General features: G+C 37.6%; 1 protein-coding gene across 2 annotated transcripts in view; it reads right to left on the bottom strand.

Annotated features, from left to right (window-relative positions):
- ALCAM (activated leukocyte cell adhesion molecule) overlaps positions 1–24,016 on the bottom strand; it is a 117,558-nt gene that overhangs the window by 3,267 nt on the left and 90,275 nt on the right. The window contains exons 4-15 of one of the 2 annotated variants that reach the window (XM_072333299.1): positions 23,359–23,423; positions 22,876–22,963; positions 21,855–22,037; positions 16,990–17,117; positions 15,294–15,423; positions 11,676–11,788; positions 10,688–10,823; positions 10,472–10,609; positions 8,880–9,008; positions 8,122–8,160; positions 7,721–7,838; positions 540–656 (exon numbers count right to left, since the gene is read on the bottom strand). In XM_072333299.1, coding sequence (XP_072189400.1) covers positions 569–656; positions 7,721–7,838; positions 8,122–8,160; positions 8,880–9,008; positions 10,472–10,609; positions 10,688–10,823; positions 11,676–11,788; positions 15,294–15,423; positions 16,990–17,117; positions 21,855–22,037; positions 22,876–22,963; positions 23,359–23,423 — 1,355 coding nt within the window. In that variant the 3' untranslated portion in view covers positions 540–568. Of the gene's footprint in view, positions 1–539; positions 657–7,720; positions 7,839–8,121; positions 8,161–8,879; positions 9,013–10,471; positions 10,610–10,687; positions 10,824–11,675; positions 11,789–15,293; positions 15,424–16,989; positions 17,118–21,854; positions 22,038–22,875; positions 22,964–23,358; positions 23,424–24,016 lie in introns of both variants that reach the window. The other variant, XM_072333291.1, reaches the window with a different exon arrangement.

Here is a 24,016-nt window from a genome sequence, read left to right as displayed (position 1 = left end):
ACAAAGTTAATCTAAAATTACTTGTGTTGCTCAGAAAAATGGTTTGAACTCCCACTTTGAGTACCAAGTAGTGAGACATGGCATGTGGGTATGCAGCAGTGGTGTATAGACGTGTGGGCACTGGGTGGTGCTGTTGGTGCTTGGTAGTAAACAGTAACTCCAGACAGAATCATGTCTGTTTATTTTTGCACACTTTGTTTTACACAGATCCCAGCTGGGTAAGCTTGTATACCTGTAGCACTTTTACTAGCTTAATATACAGCATCTCTTTCCAAGAGCACGTGGAGAATCACACCACTATGTGAGATCCTGAGTATCTAAATACTACACTTCTTTAATGTGTGCGTATGCAGGTTAGAACTTTTAAGTGGCTGGGGGACTTGAGTCTGTCTGTCCTCATATCACCAGAGTCAAAACCACTCCACTTCTTATGCCCAAAGGGTAAGCAAAAGACCCGATCTAACCCTGTGATTGCTTGATGTTGATTGCTAGAGAGAAGAGGTGGTCAGATGTTAGATTTTGAAGTGTGAAACACATACCTGGAATGATGACTGACACGTTTGGTCTCTTAAGTCTCAGATTTATGATTGTTTTCTTCTAGTTTTTTATTTTCTTCTATATTTCCGAGATCTTTGTCTACGTGTTTTGACGCTGTCCTAAAATGAAAAATTAGGGTCATATTTTCACTTCTACAGCACTCTGTTCCATACTCACACTAATGATGCTGCTTCACCCCCTTTTACAGTTCTGTTTGTAGTGGAGAAATAGGCTTGTCTATGTTTGTAAATGGACCAGTAGCACCAGTTTCCCCACCGAAGCCGTGCTTGTGTGTTTCATATCTTGGGAAATTCAGAATTATTCTGAGCTAGCGAAGTATGGTTGAACTGGTTGTGCAGATCTTGACAAATTAATTGTGTAGCTTGTTTCAATAAACAAGAGTTTGCTTTAAGGCGTACTAAAGCGTTACAAGTGTGGCTAAGATATCTTGATCAACATAGCAATCTTTTGTGTACTCATAGTAATTGACTTTCAGAGGCTGTGCCAAACAGCAGCTCCTTAACTGTGAAGAAATTAATGAAAATTCAGGCAGCACCAAAAAAAAGAAAACATTCTGTCTTCCAGATCTGTGCTGGTTCTGACTGACAAGGTTTAGGTAAAGGAGGGATTGTGTAAACGTTTGAGGGGGAGAAAAGAGGTATGCCTCATTTAAAATAGCAGGTTGTCTTTAATACGAGTGGTGGAGATGAATTAATGAGTTAAGTGCTTAGTTTGGCTTAGCACAATAAAACCACTAAGCCATTCATTTAATGTGTGAGAAGCCTCACTGTCTGCCAAGGTGAAAGATTCCTGCAGAGCTGCGATAACATTTTGAAGGCCACAATTTTTAGAATGTAAATGGGCAAATGTGTTTGAGTGGGACAAAGTAAATCCCTCGTGTCAAAGCAGATTATGGTATAGGCATTTTCTCTACGGATAATTTGTTTCCCCTACAGAAAAGTAACATCTGTTGTGACAGATTTATGCATATGCTCACCCTTGCTTCAGGGTAAAGATCTGTGGTGACACGGACTTGCAAAATGCAGGGAAGACACAAGTAGGTGGGCAAGGGAATGTGACATGGCACGCTGACACCATGCAGGTAAGTACCTCACAAAACCACCAATTCCAATTTTTTGCTATCGGAGTGTGCTAGTGCATATCCTCCATCTGAGCAAAGGCTGCGAGCTGGGGCTGAGCACTCTGCGTGCCCTGAGCTGAAGGAGCATTGAAAGGTATTGTCAATAAAGCACTATTTAGTGCTTATCTCAGCAGAGGTTCTACTAGGTGCCAATGCACCTGCTCCTCAGCACCCCTGGGAGTGCTGTGACAGCTGCCGGTGGGAGCAGTGTGTGATGGGAAGTGCCAGAAGGCGTGCAATTCAGGGTCCCAAATCCCACAGAGTACACTGAATGGGACCACTCTAAAACCAGACAGGTTTTGAAGTAGGTTACTTCCTAGGTGGTTCGAACTTGTTATGCTTCCAAGTTGTATTTATTGACAGAAGGACAGGTATCTGTGCAGAACGAGTTTTGCTGTAAACCCTCTTATATACAAATCCAAACTACTGATTGTCACAGGCAAATCTAACTTCAGAAATGCCAAATTTGAAACTCAAAGTAACATGCTCTACAGTTCTATTGATATCTAAAAGCCTGGAAGCACACTCAGTGCACAGGAGGAAAAGATGTAAGATGGTTACAAAGAAGAAAACCTAATCATTTGGTAGAGATCGACCTTCTCCTGTGATCACAGTAACCCTTCACAAATCTCTTTAATCCTAGTTACAAAAACAAACAAATAAAACAGCCAAACAATGAATAAAACCTTTAAAAATTTGGAAAAATATTTTTTTCTGATTAAAATGTAAAAATTTGTTTGTTTTAGGTAGAGCACAGAATCTGTCTTGTCACAGATAAGAAGTCTTTTCCATAAAGAAGTCTTTCACAAAACTGGAGACAGCTGAAAGAATCTGGATCTGGGCAACTGCCAGAGCTGATACGAGGTGGGGAAGCAGCGCTGTGTGCTCATCTGCTCTCACTGTGCTTTATGTGAGCACTTGAGGCTGCTCCTGCAGACAAGTAAGTGGAATGGACAGGCTATTGGCATGGCTCAGCATGATGCCTCTTTTTGGCCTCTTATCCACAGTTTTATAGGACCTAAAGCAGGCTGGATTTTGAATGACCTGACACCTTACGACAGGGAACTGTAACTAAGTGGCATTACTGTTCCTTGATCAGGCTAAAATGGATCAATGGCTATAGCTGGTAGGTCCTATGTTGCTATTGGGATTTCTTTTTCAGGTGTTCTACTGTAGCTCTGCAGTCAATGGAACCATGGTGTTCCCCTCACTAAATGCCATCTCTGTTTTCCCATAGACAACAGGGGTGAGAATGGAGAGGTGAAGGGCAGCATTCTAACTTCAAAAGAGAGTTCCTCAGAATCCTGATGTGGAGTACAGTGAACATTGCTTGTCTGAAACCAGAGCAGCTTTTCATGTCAGAAATCCAGACAGATTTAGATTTTCAGTGTCTGAGAGTGAAATACATACAAAGTTCAATTCTAGCGTCTTGGTGATCTTGCTGATCACAATACATGGGCAGATTCACCACCTCAGTACAAATTCTATTCCTGTTTTTTTTTGGTTTTTTAAGTGCTCAATGGTATTAAGAGATGATAGAATCAAAATCTGAACTGAGTTAGAACAGTGCGAACCATTGGCAGTGCTGTACCAACAGCAGAAGAATGGGCAACCCTGGTATGGCACCAACCCTCGGGTCTTGACAGAGATTGTCAGAGCTTGCAACAGCGTAATGGCTCAAAACCAAGAGTTTTTGCCACTTGCTGAAGTGGCCTGAGACCTTGTAACCTTTGCTACCATAAAGTTCAATGACTGTTTCTTAATTTTTTTGTGCATTGACTGCTGTCAACTTGCTCCACTTGTAGCTAAAGAGCGACTTCCCGATGACATCTGAGCAGCTGGGCAACTCTGTTTGAACAGACTCACAGATTCCAGGGAACCTGCCAAAAAGGGTAAGACAGCCCATTTTGTTGCTGTCAACTCACACACATGATAAATAGATCTAATAAGCCCTTATTTTAGTGTGCTTTGGCAATGTTGCACCATCCCTGGAGGCATTCAAGGTCTGGCTTGATGGGTTCCTGGGCAGCCTGATCTAGTGTTTGGCAAGCCTGACCAAGCCAGGAGGGTTGGAACTAGATCATCTTTGAAGTCCCTTCCAACCCAAGCCATTCTAGGATTCTATGATATCGCTCTGTGATATTGTGAAAGTTGATTATATTAATATGAGCTTACTTACATCTGGTTCTTTTTTTTTTTTTTTTCTTTTTCATTTAATCATTTTTAAAACTGATCATTCCCAGCTCTTGCTAAAATCATGACTCATATTTTACATTTATCTATGCTCGCTCTTCAGGAAAATAATTATCCTCAGGGAACGCTAATCAAAATGTCTCTATAAGTAGTGCCAAAATGAGGTCTTCAGTTTTCTTCTGAGTGTGTGTTGAGGGGCCATTATTTTCATGCATTTGTTTAGATACTTATGATCACATTATTATTAATATACAGAAAGACCTTTTTATTTTTCTATCTATCTCCATTGTTTTGCATGCTTTATTGTAAATACTGTATATAAGTTACACACACATCTCCTTTGGAGTTTAACTCCTGATTTCTTTTTATTTCATGCATCTAAGCCTCAGCCAGAATTCTGCTTAGGAAGAAAATTTGCAGTGCCTTTGTTATGAAGCTAGTTATAATGATAGGTAAGAGAACACACATAGATGTTGTTCTGGGTGTTGAAGCAAGAGCTGTGAACTTTGTTGTCAGCAATACCTTTGAAAGGCATGTTAAGACACTGAACTGTAATGCTGGAAAGAATTTTGTAGGAGCTGAGGATCTCACCCAACCAAACCTGGACTATTTGCAAACTTTCTGTTCACCCCAATTTTGCCTTCTAATTCTTACAACTACTTTCAAATGCCTATCAGCAGGAAAAAAAGCAAAAATAAAACCACTCCAGTGATACAGAAAGGAGTGACTTTAGTAAACTCAATTTATTCAGTTTTCATGTAAGTTTTGTGATGTTAACTAACACTTTCAGCATTGGTCACAACTTGGTCTTTTCTCTGGAAAGCAATTGCACGGAAAACAACTCAAGTGCTGCATCTTGCTGAAAACATACAGCAAGTTGCTTGTATATTTGCCCTGCTACATTTGGTTTCATATGCTAATTTCCTATAAAGTATCAGTACAGCAGAATTGCTATGCTCCAAGTGTTCAGTTTCAGAGCGAGACTAGTAACATTCTTGATTACTGTGATCTAAGGAGAATTTCAATATTTCGTTGTGCTCTAAGCATGAACAATTTTAAGACTGCTGCAGTGTTTCAATTTGCCCAGCTGCATATACTTTGGCGTCATTTTAAACTACTTTAACCTTTTTCTAGTATCATACAAAAGGAGATTTGCGTACCTTTAGACCCAAAGAGCAAAAGTGGGCGAAGGATTAATCTACATGCAGCACTTCCATGCCTAGAGAAGAGGGGCATAGGATGCTGGGTACATTGCTTTTTTTCTAAACCTCTAATGTGTTCAGAACCTCTCAGTAATTTCTGGCAACATAAACATTTTGTATATGAAGGATTTACAGAAGATGGGTATTCTAGAACTTCTTAACTAAGATATGGCAAGAATTTTAGTCAGATTCTTCAGTGTCATATTATATCCTCTATTTAGTGCTAATTAGTTTAAAATATGCTTTTTGGAAAGTGGACAAAGCTGTAGAAAACAAGCATTTGGCCTTCTGCTCAGATGAAGGAGAAACAAAGCATGCTTGGATAGGGAACTTCAGCTTTTAATGTGAGAGGGGGCTGATTGTGCAGGACATGGAATACAGATGAATCCTTGATTTATAGGATAATATTCATAGTGAAAAGAATATGTGACAATGATCAGCTTTTGCATCGAGTGGAGCTGAGGCAGTGAATAACTATATAAGTGATTCACTGTGAATATATTCCAAGGCTACAAGTGTAATTTCTACTTAGTGTGGATGACAAAACAATAGAAGATAATACAAACCACAACACCCATAATGACAAAAGTAATGTTTTTCTTGCCTCGGCAGACTTGGAAAATGCTGTGATTCTGCCTTCTCAGACTTTCCTTTGGCGTCACTTTGGGAATAGAGATTAGGTGAGTTACTGTTCAAGGGTGGGTTCAGAAAGTGACTACTATCTGTTGGCCTGCACGGAGATGGATAGTTGTGATTGGACACAGGCTGTACCTGAAGGTGTAAGGTGCTTTGTACAAGGACTATTTTTATTCCTAGACTACAATTTGTGCTGAAAACTTTGACAAAGAATAGGTACCGACACTCAGACTGCTCTAGAAAGTACAGCATGCATAAGTTAGAGGGGAAAAAACAGGTCAACTTCAGTATATGCTGTAAACATGAGATTGTCAGTGACAATGAGTCAATTAAGGGTTTCAGAAGCCAGCGACACCATATGAAATAGGAAGACTATTATTTAACTATAAAGGTTTATTATTGTTACTATTTTGTTCCCAGTGAACCTTTCCAATAAATTCAAGCTCTAATTTTACTCAGTGAATGTCTAAGAGAAATTGAGCACAAGGAAAAGAAAAAAGAATATAGGATATTCTATTTAGAATATAATGTATCCTACATTTGAAGAGGAAAAAGCTATCTTAAATCACAAGCTCATTTCAGCAAATGACATCCTATAATCTAAGTTTCTCTTTGGCTCTCACCACACTATATAATGGTGAAGAAAAAGATACTTTACCTTCTCTGCCCTCCTTGCATCCTACCACCGCTTGCAAAAACCCAATCACTGCATCGTTTTATGACTGCCCATTCTCATATTCAAAACAGATGAGAGAAAATCATTCTAGACATTATTACAAGAGCAGCAAAGTGTGGGAGGAGGAGCTCAACATTACTGTACTAGATGACTTTAGTTTTGCAACCTTAATGATTCTATGGTTCTATTATTACTTCTTAATTTGTAACCAAAAGCAGCATGAACTTTGCAGAAAAAAGAAAAAAAAAAGTGCTTCACCTCTCCCCCCCCTCAACCCTGCTATATTATCTGAGTGTGGTTTTGTGCTCAGTCATTTACAGCAGTTCTTTATTTGCAGAACTTCCAAAAACTACTTAGTCACAACTGGAGTACATTCATCATGTAATATAAAAAAACCAGTATTTTCTAAGAAAAGTAGATTGAGAATTCCTTGTCACACTTTGTCACTTTTCTGTCACAAATTTCATTTGAGCTAAGTTTAATGAGAAGTCACAAAAAGAATATTAAGATTTTTTAAATATACTTACATTGATTTGTTTTTATTATGAAAAACTTCCTTAATCTCCCTATATAAAAAGCAGTTGAGAACAACCTTCTAGACAGCAAGCCTGTTCTAAGTTCTCCCTAGGGACACATATATGGTGATAAGGCCAAATGGGACACAGTCACGACCAGCTTTAAAACTGTGGAGAAAAATGGCTACTCTATAAAATAAAATAGGTGATCTCAAAGTGGGCCTGAGTGATAATACAGAAACTTGAAAGCCAAGCAGGCCTCAATGGCCTCCTGTGCTTGCTTAGGATGTTAAAACATACTCACTTGGATGCCGGCTTCTATCTTTTCAGCAACAAAAGGCCTACATTCACCATTTTTACTTCTATAGATCTCAATGTATATGTGAATGAATGAACAATCTAGATGATTTAGATCTATTCTGCAATTCACTCCATGTTTTAAAGCAGAAGAGTTATCCAAATTTTTAGTGTAGACAGTTTCTAGTAGCAATAGAGCCACACAGGAGGTGACTTCCCACAATTAACTCACAGGTACCATATCAGAACAGATTTGGCTGTCAGGAAATAGAACCTCATTAGAGACAACTAACTATGAGAAGTCTTGGAGTAAGCTGCCCTTATCCAGGAGAAATGTCTTGTTAAGCTTTAGGGCATGCCAATCAGAAGTGTCAAGTATCCTTTCTCTATTAAATGCACCTAGTATAACAACTTGTCCCCTGTCAGACTACTGGAATGCTGCGGGAAGGAAAACAGGTAAATATATGTTTATGTTCATGGTTATTTTTTAAAATTTAGTATCAAGTTTTCCATAAATTCTTACTTTGATTTCTTCACATAGAGCCAGTAGACAACACCTGCAACCAGGGCAACCAACAGAAGACCGACTACAATCCCCACTATTAGCTTTGCCTGGTCATTAACCTTTTCACTGTTGTCATCTGAAGTGAAGAAGAAAAGTTAATGAGTTAACCTATGATGAAGGAAAGTACTACAGCATTTTAAAAATACTTGCATTAAAAACAAAGAACAAACTGTTTCAAAACGAGAAAGCAAAAAAAAACCCACAACACTTAAAGCTTCAAGAAAGTCATGTTCTTAGTCAATCATGGTGCTACCTGTTACAGATCAAGTTGAGTCCTATTATGAGGGACTGTTCAGTGACTCTGTCTTAATCTGAGACTATCAAGAGAAAGAGTAATGGAGATGGAGAACCGTACATACCATTTCTATCCTCTGGTTCATCGTACTCTGGAATACTTACTGAAATGAAAAATGTTAAAATTAAAGATAAAACATGTTATAACCTGAACGTTACTTTTAATTATATGCATCAGTGACACTAAAAAATAATACAAGGTTTACCAAACATCTCTAAGAAAAAGTCATTATTTTATAACCATGAGATATCCAACTGAAGAGTCTTGTTCAATGCTATAATATTTATCTCAGAAATATTTATGTGCTTTTTTTTCACAACTATTAGCTTCTTAGTATATCTCCTCACTGAAAACTGAAAAAGTCAATACCATTGATGATAAACTGGAATTTGAGTAAAAGATGTAATAAAGAAAGACTTTGTCTTTTGTAGCTATTATTTTATGTATACCAAATGTATATTCTTTTGTACCATCATGGTGTAATATTAATTATATAATATGTATAAGTACATATATATGTGTGTGTGTGTATATATATATATAAAAGTTTATAAACATACAAATATTTCATACTTACATATTGCATACGTAATACAACTAGTCAAGGAAGACTACGTGACTTCACCCAGAAAGCTATCAACATACTCTATATACTATTATACTATTATGGTTCTATTTGCCATTGCTTGCCTTTTAAGACAAAAAAGGTAACTACCTTAGTACCAACATTATTATGCACATCCAGTCTTCATTGGTATGTGAAGTGCAGATACTTTATGTGAAACTACAACTTTCAGAAAATGGTCTTTAGAAGATACTCACTGGCAGAGACATTCAGAGAGGTCACAGTCCTTTCTAGCTGATTTTCTGCAATGCATGTTAATGTTACATTTTCCTCAGGAGCAATTATAATTTTACTGGAAAATTTTCCATTAACATATTTGGTCTCCTCTGTCTGAAAAGGTAAAAAATGAAGGTTAGCATCCTTGAAAAACGCAAACACAATGAAAATGTTCAGAGAGAAATAACAATATTTCAGTTTTCCAAATAACAATAGAAATAATTCATTATTTTATTACACAGTAATGTGAACATTTGGATTGCCCAGGCTTTTCTTGTAGCTCTAGCTACTGTTTGCACAGCGTGTACTTCAATAAGACTTTTATAAAGAGGTATTTTTTAAAAGTTCACCACACCCTGTACTTGTTTTTCTTTCTTCCAACTGTTTAAAGAATATCCAAGGAACAAAATCCTCCAAGGGAACCCCAAAATAAGACTTCTAGGTTTGCATTTCTTTCCATCTTGATCCTTCTCACTTAGGCCTTTATACGGGAAATGACCACCGTATGATTTCCACTTTAAAAGATTTCAAGTCATGAGTTGTTTCCACCCAAGAATCATTTTGCCAAGCCATATTTATTTAGTGGTACCTGCAGGATCTGTACAATAATGGCAATTAAGGTGTTCCTTAAATTTGCTCTACATCGTTCTTAAATTAACGTCACATCCAGAAAAACATTATTTTCAACTAATTAGTTATACAGACTCAACGCAATTCCTAACCTACAGTTGCAAGTAAATGGACATGTTTTCACAGTCATGTAATTTCTATAGGACTAAAGCAAAACCTTAGGAAGCAGTGAAATTGGCAGGAACAATGGGCATTATACTTCCAGTCTTTAAATGTTTTTATACAGGTCTAATTTATTTTTCCTGTCAAGACAAAATACGGCAATGCTCTGCATCTGTTTTGGTTGTCAATATGAAAATATTCTAGTTTGCTCATTTTTCAAGCTGCTTAAATCTCCTTATTTAACCCCTAGGCTGACCACATTTGTGTTTTTGTTTTTTTTTCCCAGTAAGAAACAATGGGCATAACCATACAAAAATACCACAAATACCACCATAACCATACAAAAATACTACATTAGGATAAAACTGCAAACTCCATTAGGAACTTTAGTGTGCATATTTTCTTATTTTTAGTTGTAACATTTCCCCCAGTTAATGCCTACATCGAGCACCTTATTGCTTTCTAACACAAATTTCACAGTCCATCAGAATTTGTAAATCCTTTATGCATTGGCAAAGCCACCACATTATCCAAGCAAAATGGATGAATAACTTAAGATGCAGATTTTTATTGCAAACTTCTCCTTTTCCTTCTTTTTCCTTCCAGCCTCGTCTTGTAGGTGATGGAACCTGTGTACCTCTGTCTACTATTTTCAAAAGCCCATTATTGTCAGAAATTACCCAGGTAGCTACTGTCCATGTACCCTGTAATATCATTTAACCCTCCTTCTCTCAAAGAAATAAAAGTGATTAAACTCCTTCAATCTAATTACTTGGATTTTTTTTCTTGTCTTTAAATCACACCTCCTATCTTTTGATGAAAGAAGTAGTAAGAGAGATACTTGCCTTATTTATGAGGCTTCCACTACCAGTAACTGTCCATTGCACTGCTGGTTTGGGAAAACCTTCCACGTGACAGACAATTGTTTTAGACATCTTGTTTGTATTGGTTTTCTTTGTCATTTTGATTTGAGGCTTTCCTATTAGAAAAAAATATTACAGTTAAGCATTTTATTTGAACAGCATAATTAATAACCATAGCTTTCTTGCTTCCTTACCTTCCACTATAAGTTTAAGTGTCTTCCTTTTCTTTAGCCCTTCAACTTCCTGTAGAGTAGTTTCACAGATGTAGTTTCCAGCATCTTGATACTGCAGACTTGAAAATGATGGACTTGTTTTCATTCTGGTATTATCCTGATGGAGCAAGCAGTTAATCTTTTGAACTCTAATTCAGAATACATTATCCTCTACATTACAAAATTGACTAGTATTAACAAATTAGAGTCTTACACTTCAAATGTCTTCCTGCTAGTAACCACATTCAAATAGCAGACAGCAACATCTCGGCATGAAAAGTGGAGACTACTGGATGTTGATACAAGCAGCTTCTCTTCACCTTCAAGTCAAGGGCATAGATGGGAACAACTGCCCTGAGCTTTGTCAGTAGGTTGGTAAAAAACACTATTGGTACAAGCTGACACAGTATCAACACTCCTCTAGTAACTGAGCTTAGTAGTTCACTACTAAATAACCTTAGGTATCATCATTTGTAGTTTCCATCAGTACCAGTGTTCTTCAAATCTGCCATCTATAAGAGCTACTTTTTTTAACCACCCTCTAAACAGCCAGCAGCCAACATCTAATCTCTCAGCCAGCCTTGTTTTGCTATGTTTACTGGGATCAAAATTAAGCTTGCCTTAAAAAAAAAAAGAAAATATAAATTCAAATTCCTTCAAAGGTCTTTTTCTTTTTAGCAGGACCCGATTGTAAAAGGTCCTCATACAGACCATTTCAAGAAAATTGCATTTGTGCTAGAGTGCTCAGTAGTTCTCTCTGAGAATTGAGCCAATAATTACAGTAACTAATTTTTAGTCATCAGTTTAAAGTCATATCTCTTATTTTAGCAATACACGTAAGATTCATTTTGACAATAGTCTTCAAAAAGCCAAATCAACATAATTTCCATCCTCCCAAAGCACTGAAGTATCAGCAGTAATATGAAGAGATGAATACACAGATGAAGTGTGAAGTAGATGAATCACTGACCTTTATCCAAAACACAGTTGCATTTCTACTAGAAGAAATTGTGCATGACACAGGCAGGGCCTCTCCAATCTGTTTTGTGACTTCTCCACTAGGAGTAAGCTGCAAATCCAGATCTGGGACACAAGGAACATTTGTCAAAATGGTAATCTCAGAATGCCTGGGCCATAACATAGCCTTTCCAAGGAAAGAAACTGTGACTAATTGCACTCATTAAATTCAAGATTTCATTTGCTCAGTAAAATCTAAATCAAACTTAGAAGAAAGGGAGAAGACGGAATTATTCTAAAACAGGCGTTGCAAGAACATTCACATTTTTTTCTGTAATTGCAGGCTAAAAGGAAAAGTGAAAACTTACTAATTACTAGACAAATTGACATCTTTTTTCACCCTTGTACTACTGAAGGAATGACAAAAGAGGTACAAGAATCTGCAGGAGTATTCAGCACAGCAGAATTTGTTTCTTGAAAGAGGAAGCACAGGCTGCTGTGAGAGAATCTTTTTCAGCCAGACTCAAGTGTACTTTCAGTGGAGGACTCAAGCAGATGGGTTCAGATTAATTTGAACAGTTACTTAATGAAATGCAAAGAAGAGGATAGGAGGACAAGGGGTAACTTTCTGAAATCTGATAAAACAACTTGATTTTTATGCTGACCATATGGAGAGGATGAGAGTGGTCAATGTAGTGTGTGACAGATGATACTGACTGAAGAGACAAGAGGTCTGAATTATAAGGCTGGGCGGCCACACATGAAGCCCTTTGATTTCACTGCTTTCATTAGTAACTTAAAAGTCATCTTGTGTAACTCAGAGTCCAAGCTTCCGCTGACCTGTTTTGGCTTCAGGGAAATTACAGAGTCAGTGATAGCTGTGTTTGACACTAGGGAGGGTGAGACCCAGTAATAGAAAGGTCAGGAAACACTGCTCCAGAATTTTCTGAGTATATGGATTTAGCAGGCTAGTGACTGTTTTTTTCAGGAAAATCCTACAATGAAAGAAAAGCAGTGTTTGCCAAGCTAAACCTCTGTTTTGCTTCCCTTCTCACAGCACCTTGTTTGTGAGCCAAGTTGCCTGGTCAAATAACTATCACAGATGCACAAACACACAATAGCTCAAATGGCAAGCATACATCGTTTCATCATGAATATAGCACTAGAAAAGCACTGCAGAATATCCTTTTGGCATTTAAGAAGAGTTAAAAAAATACTTGAGGCAAAATCACAGTGGGTAAAGGAGAGTGGAAAACAGTGAGTTTTACTTAACAAAACAGTGAACTTGACTACTGATTTCATTCAGTGGTTGCCCTGGGAACACCATTAAAAAAGCAGGACTTCAGGGAGAGCCTACTGTCCATCCAGTACTATTAGGCTGCATTATTATCTGTATTATAAGTCTAACGGCTAGTCTGAGAGGTTCGAGATCTGCATGAGTGAAAGAAATGTCTTAAAGAAAGGAGAAAAATGTGTTTGTTTTTTTTCTGTTACTCATTTTTTCCCCTGCCTCCACAACTAACCACTGCTTTCACAAGAGGACAAACAAAAACGTATGGGATTTGTTTCTACTTGCTCAGTTCCTCTTGAGTCAGAAGAGTGGGTTGAAGAAAAAGCTACCTTTTTTTATTTTTCCCCCTCACAGTGACTCTCCAACATTTACTTAAACTTTTAATTCTTTGAAGAGATCACTAAAGAACACTCATGAGCATCTTCTTTCACATACATCACAGAAAGGATAAACTCATCACATATTTGGCCATCATCTCAAGAAAGACTGACACTGAACTTCAGTGCAGTCCTTCAGACTAGCCCTCTGCCAAGGTAGCAAGCTCCCCACAACACCATCTTTCCAGTGCTGTGAGACTGCATCCCTCTCACACATGGGTTCTTGTTATTACAGATGTTCAGGAAAAATTTTCAGTATCTGAAATGAAATATGAGTTCTGAGTAGCTGCACTAGGACAGACTTACGTCAAGAAAATTCATGCTTCTAACATACATTAAAACTCTTCTGATATGCACAGAAAATAGTAGGTAAAGGAAAACTGTCTCTATAGATAACCTGAAGCTACAGAAGCCATGCTCTAGAGTAACTACTTATGGAGGTACTAGTCAACATGCAGACCTCTTGAAACAAAATAAAAGGGCCAATGGTACCATAACAAACCAACAGCAATTCAGCTTTCGTTTTGGGCAGGTAGCAGCAGAAGTACCAATCTCTTATATATTCCAATTCTTGATCAAGAAAAGGGAATAGGTAGTAAAGCAGCAGACAACCTTGTTAAATATAAAACATTCATTAAATTGAAGAGTGATTATTCATGTACAGGTATATTCTAGATATATTGTACCTCTTCCAAAGAAAGAAACCCCACATAACATTAAACTGCAGAAAGGAAAAAGAAAAAAAAAAAAGGGGCACATCAAATGCTATCTAATCAAAAAGTCCTTGCTTTACTGTGTTCCATTACACATAGTCAATCTTGTAGATCAGGCCTAACAAAGGAATAAAGTTGGTTTAAGAAGAGACAGATGCACCTCAGCAGCAGACATTTCATTTGCTGTCAACAAAACGAGTTTCCTATAGTCTGTGCTGGGTCTTCAAAACTGGGGAAACCCTCAGAGAAGAGAACAGAGGACACCTGAAGATTGCGCAGAGAGAGGCAGCCGACAGAAATATTGGAATTTTATAACTCCTTAAGCAAGTATGTAGATTCTGAAGTTGAAATGCTCTAACCTGACCCCCACTTAAGAGGAAAAATAAACAGATATTCATTTTCTGTCTGCAGTCGTATATTTTTCTATGTGAAGTTTCCTTTTAAATGAAATATAATTACTGTGGGAACATTTCAAGTTTGTTACTGACAATGCCCTTCTGAACCTGTAAACCATTAGGAGATATTTATGATACTGGGAAGACTAGAGACCATCAGTGTTCTCTGGGGAAACCTGGGACCACTAGACTGGATCTCATTTTACTGCCTTTGATAGTATGGTAAAGTCTGAATGAAAGAGATCCCACTTTTGCATTTTCCCAAAGAGAAATTAAAAGCAGCCACTGAATTAGTTGCTTCAATGGCAAATAATAATAATGATAATGATAAAAAAAAAATCCGAAAAAAAAAAATCCAGAAAAAAAACCCCGAACACTATGTGAACAAAATGAATACCTCAGTTGCTTCTCCTTATGTGTTAACCTTATTGAGATAAGATGAAAGGACATCAGACTAATGTGAATTTGACTACAAAGAACAACCTTCATTGCGAGCTTCTGTCAGTCTGAACACATTCTAAGGCACAGCTGGATCAGAATAATTTATCATATCGTGACATGTGAAATATCAGAATTGTCACTGTATGTGACAGTGCAAGGATATATAACCTACAAAGGTTACATAAAGTGAATCTCTAGGCCAGGAAATTGAGAAAGTTTAGGTTTTTAAGCAGAGACACATTAAAAGGAGAACAAACAAACAAACAAAACCCAACCTTAAACTACTTCAAACAAGCCACATTACTCAGTTCACCTGTAGGTCAGTTAGACTGATCTCCTTAAGTAAAGCAAAGGTGCAAGATAGGTTTTCTATACTTATACAAAAGGATCCAAATACAAAATGCAATGACTTACAGTGCACAGTGATGGTGGTTGCATCCATCATGCTCTTGTCAATCAGAGAGCACTTGTATTCTCCTGTTGCATTTCGTCTCACATCTGTCATTACATAAGTATCTGAGCTTCTTATGCCTTCTGTTTCTCCCTACATATGGAAAATAAAACATTTATTGCATGTGAGCCTGCTAAAAGCTTTCTTTTTTTGTCAGCGATTTTTTGTAATTGTAAGGCTCCTGAAATACACCAAAATACATGTTGTTTCAATATCAATGAAATGCAATTACTTATTAACAACACTAATGTTTATTTCCTGCATGACTACAGAGTTTACAAAACCCTACAATTAAGAGCTTACTCTTTTAATTGAACAGCCAGCATACTTAAGAGAATATGAAAAGAAGAAATCCAAAAGTTCAGTAGAAAGACAATGAAAGATGACTAAAAGGGTTGGAGAAACTGCAACTGCAAAATAAATTGCATTTGTTAATTTGTATCTCAGATGTTATGTTCATTTGAGGAGGTCATGAAGTGAAGTATACTGCATTATACACATTCAAATAGCACACATAGCCCTGCTCTGTCCACATCAGGGTATACTCTACCTTACCTGCACTTATCCACAGAAACTGTCATTTTGTCCCATTCCCTAGTTTGTACCAGATAACAACTGACTGTCTTAGAGCAGCTTTGAAGCGTGCACAGAATGAGAGCCTAATTCAGATCTCTGAATCCAAAAAGCAATTCACCAGGTTTGTCACAATACCGACGAGTCTTGCAAAGGAATCGCCGATTCCAGCTCCCAGTAGCCGGGAGACTGAAGATCAGACAGGCTGCAGTGTTCAGCTTGCTCACTGTGACCATGGAGCAAGGAGAGAAGTGGCTCACAGTAAATTCCTAGGATGACTCACTGCACCTAAATGGCTGAAGAAGAATTCACCTCCTAGTTTCCCTTGCTAGCCTTCAGTAATTGAAACATGCCAGGCGCCTAAAGTAGAAGAGGATTATGTTCTAAGGACTACACATGCAGTTTTTGAAATACTTGAAAGCATGCCACAGCTTTTGGCCTCTCTCACATTCAGCTCTGCTCAGCGCTGCAATAGGAACAACAAAAGGGATATAAGACTGGAGAGAGAGAGAGAAGCAGCACACAGGAAGAAAGTAGGAATCTTAAAATATAAAGCCACATCTGTGTGCGGATTCCAACAAAACTAAGAAGATTAACAGTATCAAACCCTTCATCTTTCTTGATTTTCATCTTACACATTTGACAGATCTGTTCTACACTTTGTCTTGTACCTTCGCACTGTTTCTCTGTTTCTGATGGTATGCCGCCACACAGTTTACTGCACTTTCACCGCTACATCTCTGTCCATTGTGATCAAAATAAGATGGTTTTATTCAAAATGATAGACTGCCTTTGTCAAAACTTTTTGTCAAAAAAAGATTATGTGAAGTGAAGAACAGCAATTTTTAGTAGGTTGAAACACCAAAATTCTTTGGTTGGTGGAAAGAGGCTCTTTCAAACTATTCTGCCGACTCAGGTGAGGCATTCTCAGAGTCTGATGTCATGGACGATGTCTATCTTTCACTGTAGTTATAATTCCTTCCTTCATTTGTTTTAGAGTCACATATACGCTGACACACATCAATGTCTGCAAAAAGGAATGATACAGAATATTTCACTACACAGTGACAGCAAGGAAGGACTTACTGGAATGTAAAACAGGAACTCCTGTGGAGGAGGGTTGCCATTCCCTGAGCACTTCAGAGTGACGTTATCACCTTCTTTAATGGTACTACTTTGTGACAGCACTCGAATAGTCACCTTCTCTGTTGGATCTGTGAAAACAACATATACACTTTACAGCTTCCACAAAAAAAATACACAGTAACGTGATATGTATGGCTGGAGAGTTCATGACTTCATTGTCAAGCAGGGGAAGTTGTTTGCATGTGTTGCTCTTTTTACAGAAGACCTGAAGTCCATCACACCTTCCATACTGTCATCAATTCAAGTAAACACAAAATAGCCACACAATACAAAAAATCATTTTTCTTGACCAAAATACCCTATCACTGAAACAGCAACGTCTACAACTCTATGAAGTGCTTAAGAGGAAAAAATATCCAACCCTGATCAGCACGAACAGTTTCACAGCGTGATTTCATTATGAGGGATTAACTTGTCCTCTGTGAAACTTGCTATATGGAGGACTCCAGCAATCAGAACAACAGAGGCTCTCAGCGCCTTGCATTAGTATTAGATATTAGCCTTCTTCCATTAAAAGGAAGAAATATGAACTAAGCAACTCTATTCAGCCTATTCTATATGCTGATCACAACAACCTTTCACAAAGATGAATTCTGTGAACATAATAGGACCCTTAACATAGTCAACAGAACTGTAAATGTAACGTACTTCTGTCATGTTCAGTGAAGTCGAACTGTAACTTACGTTTTACTTCAGTAATTTTTTTTAAGGCAAAGACGAAGTATATGTTAATAGATGCTATTCTTCCTAAGTAGAAGCCTAAATATAATTTTTCAAATACAGAATAAAATGAAGAAAATTAAAGGAAATATTATGGGCAGATAACTCTCGCTGCTTTAATTTCAATGAATAAATAAAATTCCAAGGATGCATGTCTTGCATTAAGGCACAGTACAGCACACCTTATTAGACACAGAAAAAAAATAATTCTAGACAGCAGAGAAACCCTTGCCTGACAGCTGATTCTCTGTGTTTAGTGAAGCATGGGCTTTATGACCCTTCTGACTCTTAAGGCACTTATCACGTTCATCTTCTGCTATGGGATTTTTCAATAAGAGGAGCAACAGTTCACTGTGGCCTCTCAATGACCGGGAGCCCTAACACAGATTTCCATCTCCCTTCATAGGAAGAGTGGTACCAGATGTCAAAAGGCCCAACCTTCCCTCTTCCAGATGCCTGTTGCTCACTGTCCACATCTAAACATCTACCTCAATATCTGCAGCACTGAATCACAACTTTACCAACTGAGGAAAGTCCAGCATTGCTGTTGGTGTGGAACACAACAGATGTGAGTGAGGGGCTGGTGAAGAAGTTATTATAAATCCTGGAATTGCATAGGCATTGTCTCTGAATTAAAAAGGGATGAAGCATACTGAGGAAGACTTCGGGGCTTTTAATTTGGAACTGTTTTTTTTTCCTCACAGAGATGAACTGGATTAACAATTGGACACATTTGAGCAAGAGTGACATTCGTACAAACCACTGGTCTTTCCCTTAGGCATATCTTACCCTTCTATGTACTTCCATCATCTGGAAGGAAAGTTTTAAACTCATTCTGTAAACCGGAAAAAAAAAAAAAAACAACAAAAAAAACAACAACTATGAAAGTGAATAGCAGAAGACTAATTAAATTGTTCAGTAAGGTCTAAAGGTCACCCTTCTGAGGAAGAAACAAAGCAGTGACAATGTTCAGTGCAATACTCATTGGAAGCAGTGCACAGCAACATGCTTCTTCTTCACTAATAAGCCTGAACAGCTTGGTGAAGGGATGCCTTTCTGCTCAGTGGTACACATCTCTGACTAGGTCCATACCACCCTGTTCTTCTATAAATCATTAATTCTGTATCTGTTTTCTTCAAGAGCAAAATTCTAGAAGCAGACACCAGAGGGCGGTTAGTAAATGAATGCTACCATCCCAGACCCAATGTGTCCATAACTCACATAATTTTGTATAGTTTTAATACAAACACAGATGATTGAAGCAGCATGACTAAAAAAGCACCTTTGACACTTACCTGCTGAGGAAAGAAGTTCATCCCTAGCAAGACAGACACTTAACAACAGGGCACAATTGGAAATTTTGCTTAATACCTTTTTACACTAATTAACTCTGAGCAGAACCAACCACAGCTGCAGTCTAGATAACTTAGATACAATCAGACATTATCTAATTGTCCAGTGCCAGGAGTTCTCCAGCATTAATCAAGCTCTTTTATCCAGCTTGCTGGCTACAGTTGCAAATGAGTGCCTGTAGTTAAGTACTGATAACGACTGCTAGCTGAGCTACCTTTCTCCAGCTAGCACTGCATTCTGCAGGAGCTAGCTCATTCTTCAGTGGCTGGCTGCTTCCAGGAGGTCCGCTTAAGAAGAGGAGTTGGCACAAACCCCGAGCTAACAAAACAGTAAAACACTTCTTAAATACTAACTAAACAGGTATATTAAAATAAAATAAAATAAAAAAATAAAAAAATATTGTTTAGTCATGGTTCAAAGTGTGCTTTCCTCATTTCATTGTGATAAATAAGTTACAGTGAATCTCACTAGATATTACAAAGAACATCAGGACTTCTTTATGCCTTTTTCTTCCAACTTCCTTCAAAAATGCAAAACAATAGTTTGACAGACAAACAACAACAATAGCAAAAGGCTTAAAGGAAAACTCCCATTACAAGCCTGGCATTATTATTATTTTTCAATCTGCATTACATTTAACTGGTTAAAAAAAAAATCACATTTGTTGAGAAAGAAATCAATTATGATCACTGAACCAAATTTAAAAACAAAAACAAATCAGACATCATTATCTTTAAATAACACCAGTCACGTAATCTGTCTGTTCAAGCTCCAGATGTATGTTCATTAAGAATTTCTGAAATTCATTTGGAGATGCATTTAAACAAAGTATGGAGCTGAAGTTACAGCAAATGAAGATATGCAAAAAGGAAATGGGGATTTCCCTTATTCTAAAGGTAAAGGAAATCTTGGAAGGCCTCTTTAGTCCTGAAGGTTGTGCCTGTCTCCCACTGTTGGCTAATTAGCAGCACGATGCTTCCCATCTCAAGAGGAAGCGCTTATCTTAATTAAATTGCATGTTACTAGACCAGGATTAAAAGAGCTAGTCTAGCAAACAAATCTTTAATACTGGGTACATGTGGTATCTGATGCAGAGACTATTCTTCAATGCTGTGCAGCTTTCTTTTCTTCACACTGATTAGTTCTTAATAGCAAGTACATGTAGTACAAGCATCACAGAATTCTGCAAGACCCTTGTTCTCAACAGGTGGAGTAGCCAAATGCATTAAAGTGATGGGGAAATGGGGGAGTAATAGCAATAAACCTGTCTGACAGGGAAAAAATTCTTTCTGATCATTAGAATTCTTTCCTGTAGATCTTTGCCATAAGCAACAGGAACTTTTTGTGGTCATGGGTTCCATAGTTGACAGGAATGAAAATCAGTGGAATCTGGCACCCAACTTTAACACAAGAAAAACAAAACAAAACAAAAAAAAGCCCTCTAGCAAAGCAATGGGATTGGTGACTGCAGACCTGAAATCTCTATGTAATTTCCCAGGATAATGGTTTATCTGTTATCCCTGAGGCTTTCTTTTCCATTAGTTCTGGCATTTGTCATTCTGAAGAAACACTTGGAGAAAAGAATGCCTTAATTTACTCTGGTTTCTCTAGGTGAAAACAAGGATTAACTCCTCCAAGATCTGATCCCCTACTTCTGCTGTTAACAAACTATACCTGCAAAGGAAAAGGGAACAATGATATAGGTAGAAAAGAGACTGTCACTTCACGTCCAAGACTTTCATTTTCAAAGCAATGGAGCACACCTACTGGCTGCAGAAATTAGGTGTGCAGTAGCCATTTTCTTCATATTCAACCGGAGAGTTGTTAGATTGTGTATACTAAGGCCTCATAAGATACCTGGACTTTATATTTAGGCTTTATTGTTCCCAAAGCAGGGCCTTTTTTTTATAAGCTGAGGTATTGTTTAAAACATTCAAGGATACAACAACTGACAAGGCATTATGAATATCTCCTGTTTCTCTTCTTTCTGTTACAACCTTCTGCCTTCAGTACTTCAGAAGAGTCCCTTTACAAGACTCTGAAGTGCTTATTGTACCCTCTCCAACAGCTATCACACCTCCTCTGACCTGCCTGGCCAACTATCTGTTTTCTTTATACAGAAGAGAACTATGATCTCTATGTCAGTCAGTAATATACTAAGAAAGTTGCTTTGGGACTTACGCCAGCTTAGAGTAATTATTCACACACATTCTCTACTTTAAAATTACAAGTCTACCAAGATTCAAATGTGACATTTTGAACGTAAATATCAGCATCCTACAGCTGTAGAGAAGCTACTACATTTTTGTGCAAGGTAGACTGCCGGCATTAGCTGCTTGGTGCTTTGCAAGAAATGAAAAGGATCTCAGCATACAAATCATGAGAAAGAGTATTTACTGCATAGTTCAAGAGGCACACAGAGTCATTCTCATCAGACCCATCTTCTGCTAAAGTTCTGAAAAACCCATTTCACAGTAATTTTTTTAATTATTACTTTCCTCTTAGCAGTCACGCCTTGATAATCAGTATTCTACTGTTAGAAAGAAAGAAAAACCAGGTAAATCCCAATCACCCTGACATTATATTTAGATCTTCTTGCTGCAAATCAGCTTTGAAAACACCATCTCAATAGTCAAGCAGCAGTATCTGTAATTTTTTAAACTGCCTCAGAATTATTTCCTTTTCCCCAAAGGTAGACTTTGTACAGCAGAAGATAGTTTTTAATAACTTACAGTGAACATCAAAGACAGCTGGTTCTGACTGTATTGTTTTCTGGCCAGATGGTCCATAATAAGTCACAATGCAAGTAAATTTAGCATTTGCATCTTCTTTAGTTGGCATATACTGAAGAGATGACGTCATGGTGAAGAGTCCAGTTGATCTGTTCTCAACCTTTCGCAAATTTATGACCACAACTGTAAAGGAAATATTATTTCATTATCAATGGCCAGAATGCGCAACCTTTTCCCAACTGCAGATATTTCTTGCTTGCCCATTCTCTATAGTTAACAGGCTGCAAACACACAAGTTACATGACATATTACCCACGAGACTACAGATTTTCCTACAGTATCACCACTGACGTGTACTAGGGGCGTTTTATCAACATACTCCTAATACACTGCGAATTTTAAATCAAAGCAAAGCACTAACTGCAATTTTTTTATAGTAGTTTTAATTCAAATCTTTAAGGCAGTAAGGAGGCCTCAAAAATGCCAGCAGAAATAATTTTTAAGATCATACTTATAACTTAATTTTATAAGCCTCCCCTGCTTTATGGAAACTACAATGTTTTGGTTCAATCATCCCATCAAAATTACCATTGAAAGTCATGGGTTAAAGAAGCATTCCTCCAAAATAAACTGAAGAATAAATAACTACATAAGAAGGCTATAACCTATGTGGTCTGAAATGCAGTAGTGGACAGGCATAAAACTGAAGCTGGAAATAAGTTATCAGTTTCTACTAGCTACGTAGGTTCAAGAATTACTTTGCAATACAATTAACAAAGTCAACTCTCCTCCTCACAATGTGTTTTTTAAGCTGTAACATGATATAAAGAAATAATATGGCATAGCTTGGGTTCTCCAAGAGGCACTCAAGAAGTTTCCTTCCAGTTTCATATTTCTGTATGAGCAGTCTTCTTCAAAGGAACAATACTTTAGGACCAAAACAGAGCAACTCCAATAAACTCAGCTCTTCAACATACATCCATGTGTCAATTCAAGGACAACATCCATTACTGCAACATACCTTCTTCCACAGGCTGCAAAACTCTCCCATTTTTGTACCATGTAACATTGCCTTCAGGATAACTATCTCTCACAACACACTCTCCAAGCTGCAAAATAGACAAGAATGAGCCACCGTTTCTTTTTGGTGTGTTTTAACAGATCTGCTTTTATCTTGGGTAAAACTTCTAGGCAGTTCAAAAGCTTAATTCCAGATATATATATTTTAAAATTAGGTAAATCCTATAAGTGAGGCTTAGGTACAATTTGGAAGGAGGTTTGGTTGTGGGTCCAGAATAAGGATGGACCCTGCTTGCAGGGTTATTAGGGTACTGGTTGAGGAAACCACTCTATGCACAGTATGACTACACAATGTGATCTCTAACAGCCATGCAGGCACACGCGCTCTCTCAAAACTTAGTCCATCACCTCTTTCTGTCTTGACTGCAAAGGAACTCCAGGCTGCCTTTAGGCACATAATTTTGAGGGAGAATGCTCCTCTTACCATTTTTAGCTTCTCTGTTTCTAAGAAGTCTGCTTGATGCAAGATTTCTGGTTGAGAGGGTTGTTCTAAAAGACAAATAGGATAAAGGTATTAGTGATAGAAGAAAATTTTCAGAAAAAAAATCAACCAGAAGTCACCACAAGATGTGTGAACTTTAAGACTAATTAGAACAGACTATGCTGGTGTAGTCTTGTCTATACTTTGCCTTTAAAATAAGGAGAGAGATACTTCTACCTCAATATCAACAAAAAGATTGGAGACGAGGAAAAAGCTTTCCCTTAAAATCAGTCCTACTTTCTACAATAAATTCCACGTGTCTTAACAATATATATTGTGGCCAGGCAGACTGTTAAGTGTCCGGGAGGAGATAACTTGATCTGATGTATCTGATTTACAAAACACGCATGCTGGAGAAGGAACCAGTGGTACAGAAAATACAGCAACATTAAAATAGCTTTATTAGTGATGTTGCTATAGCTGAGCTATCACTTTATAAAGGAACAAATTCCACCTAATCACGCTTCTAATGTTTATTTCTCCTAGAGGGTATTGTTACATTTAAGAAATTCAGATGATGGAAATATGGGTAATTACTTTAACTGATTTTTAAGTTGGTTAAGACTCTTTAAAAAAATCAACAAACTTCCTCTTCAGTGCT

This window comes from Excalfactoria chinensis, chromosome 1 (assembly GCF_039878825.1).
Source record: "Excalfactoria chinensis isolate bCotChi1 chromosome 1, bCotChi1.hap2, whole genome shotgun sequence".
In the NCBI taxonomy this organism is placed as follows: Eukaryota; Metazoa; Chordata; class Aves; order Galliformes; family Phasianidae; genus Excalfactoria; species Excalfactoria chinensis.
This window is presented reverse-complemented; position numbering and strand designations above follow the sequence as displayed.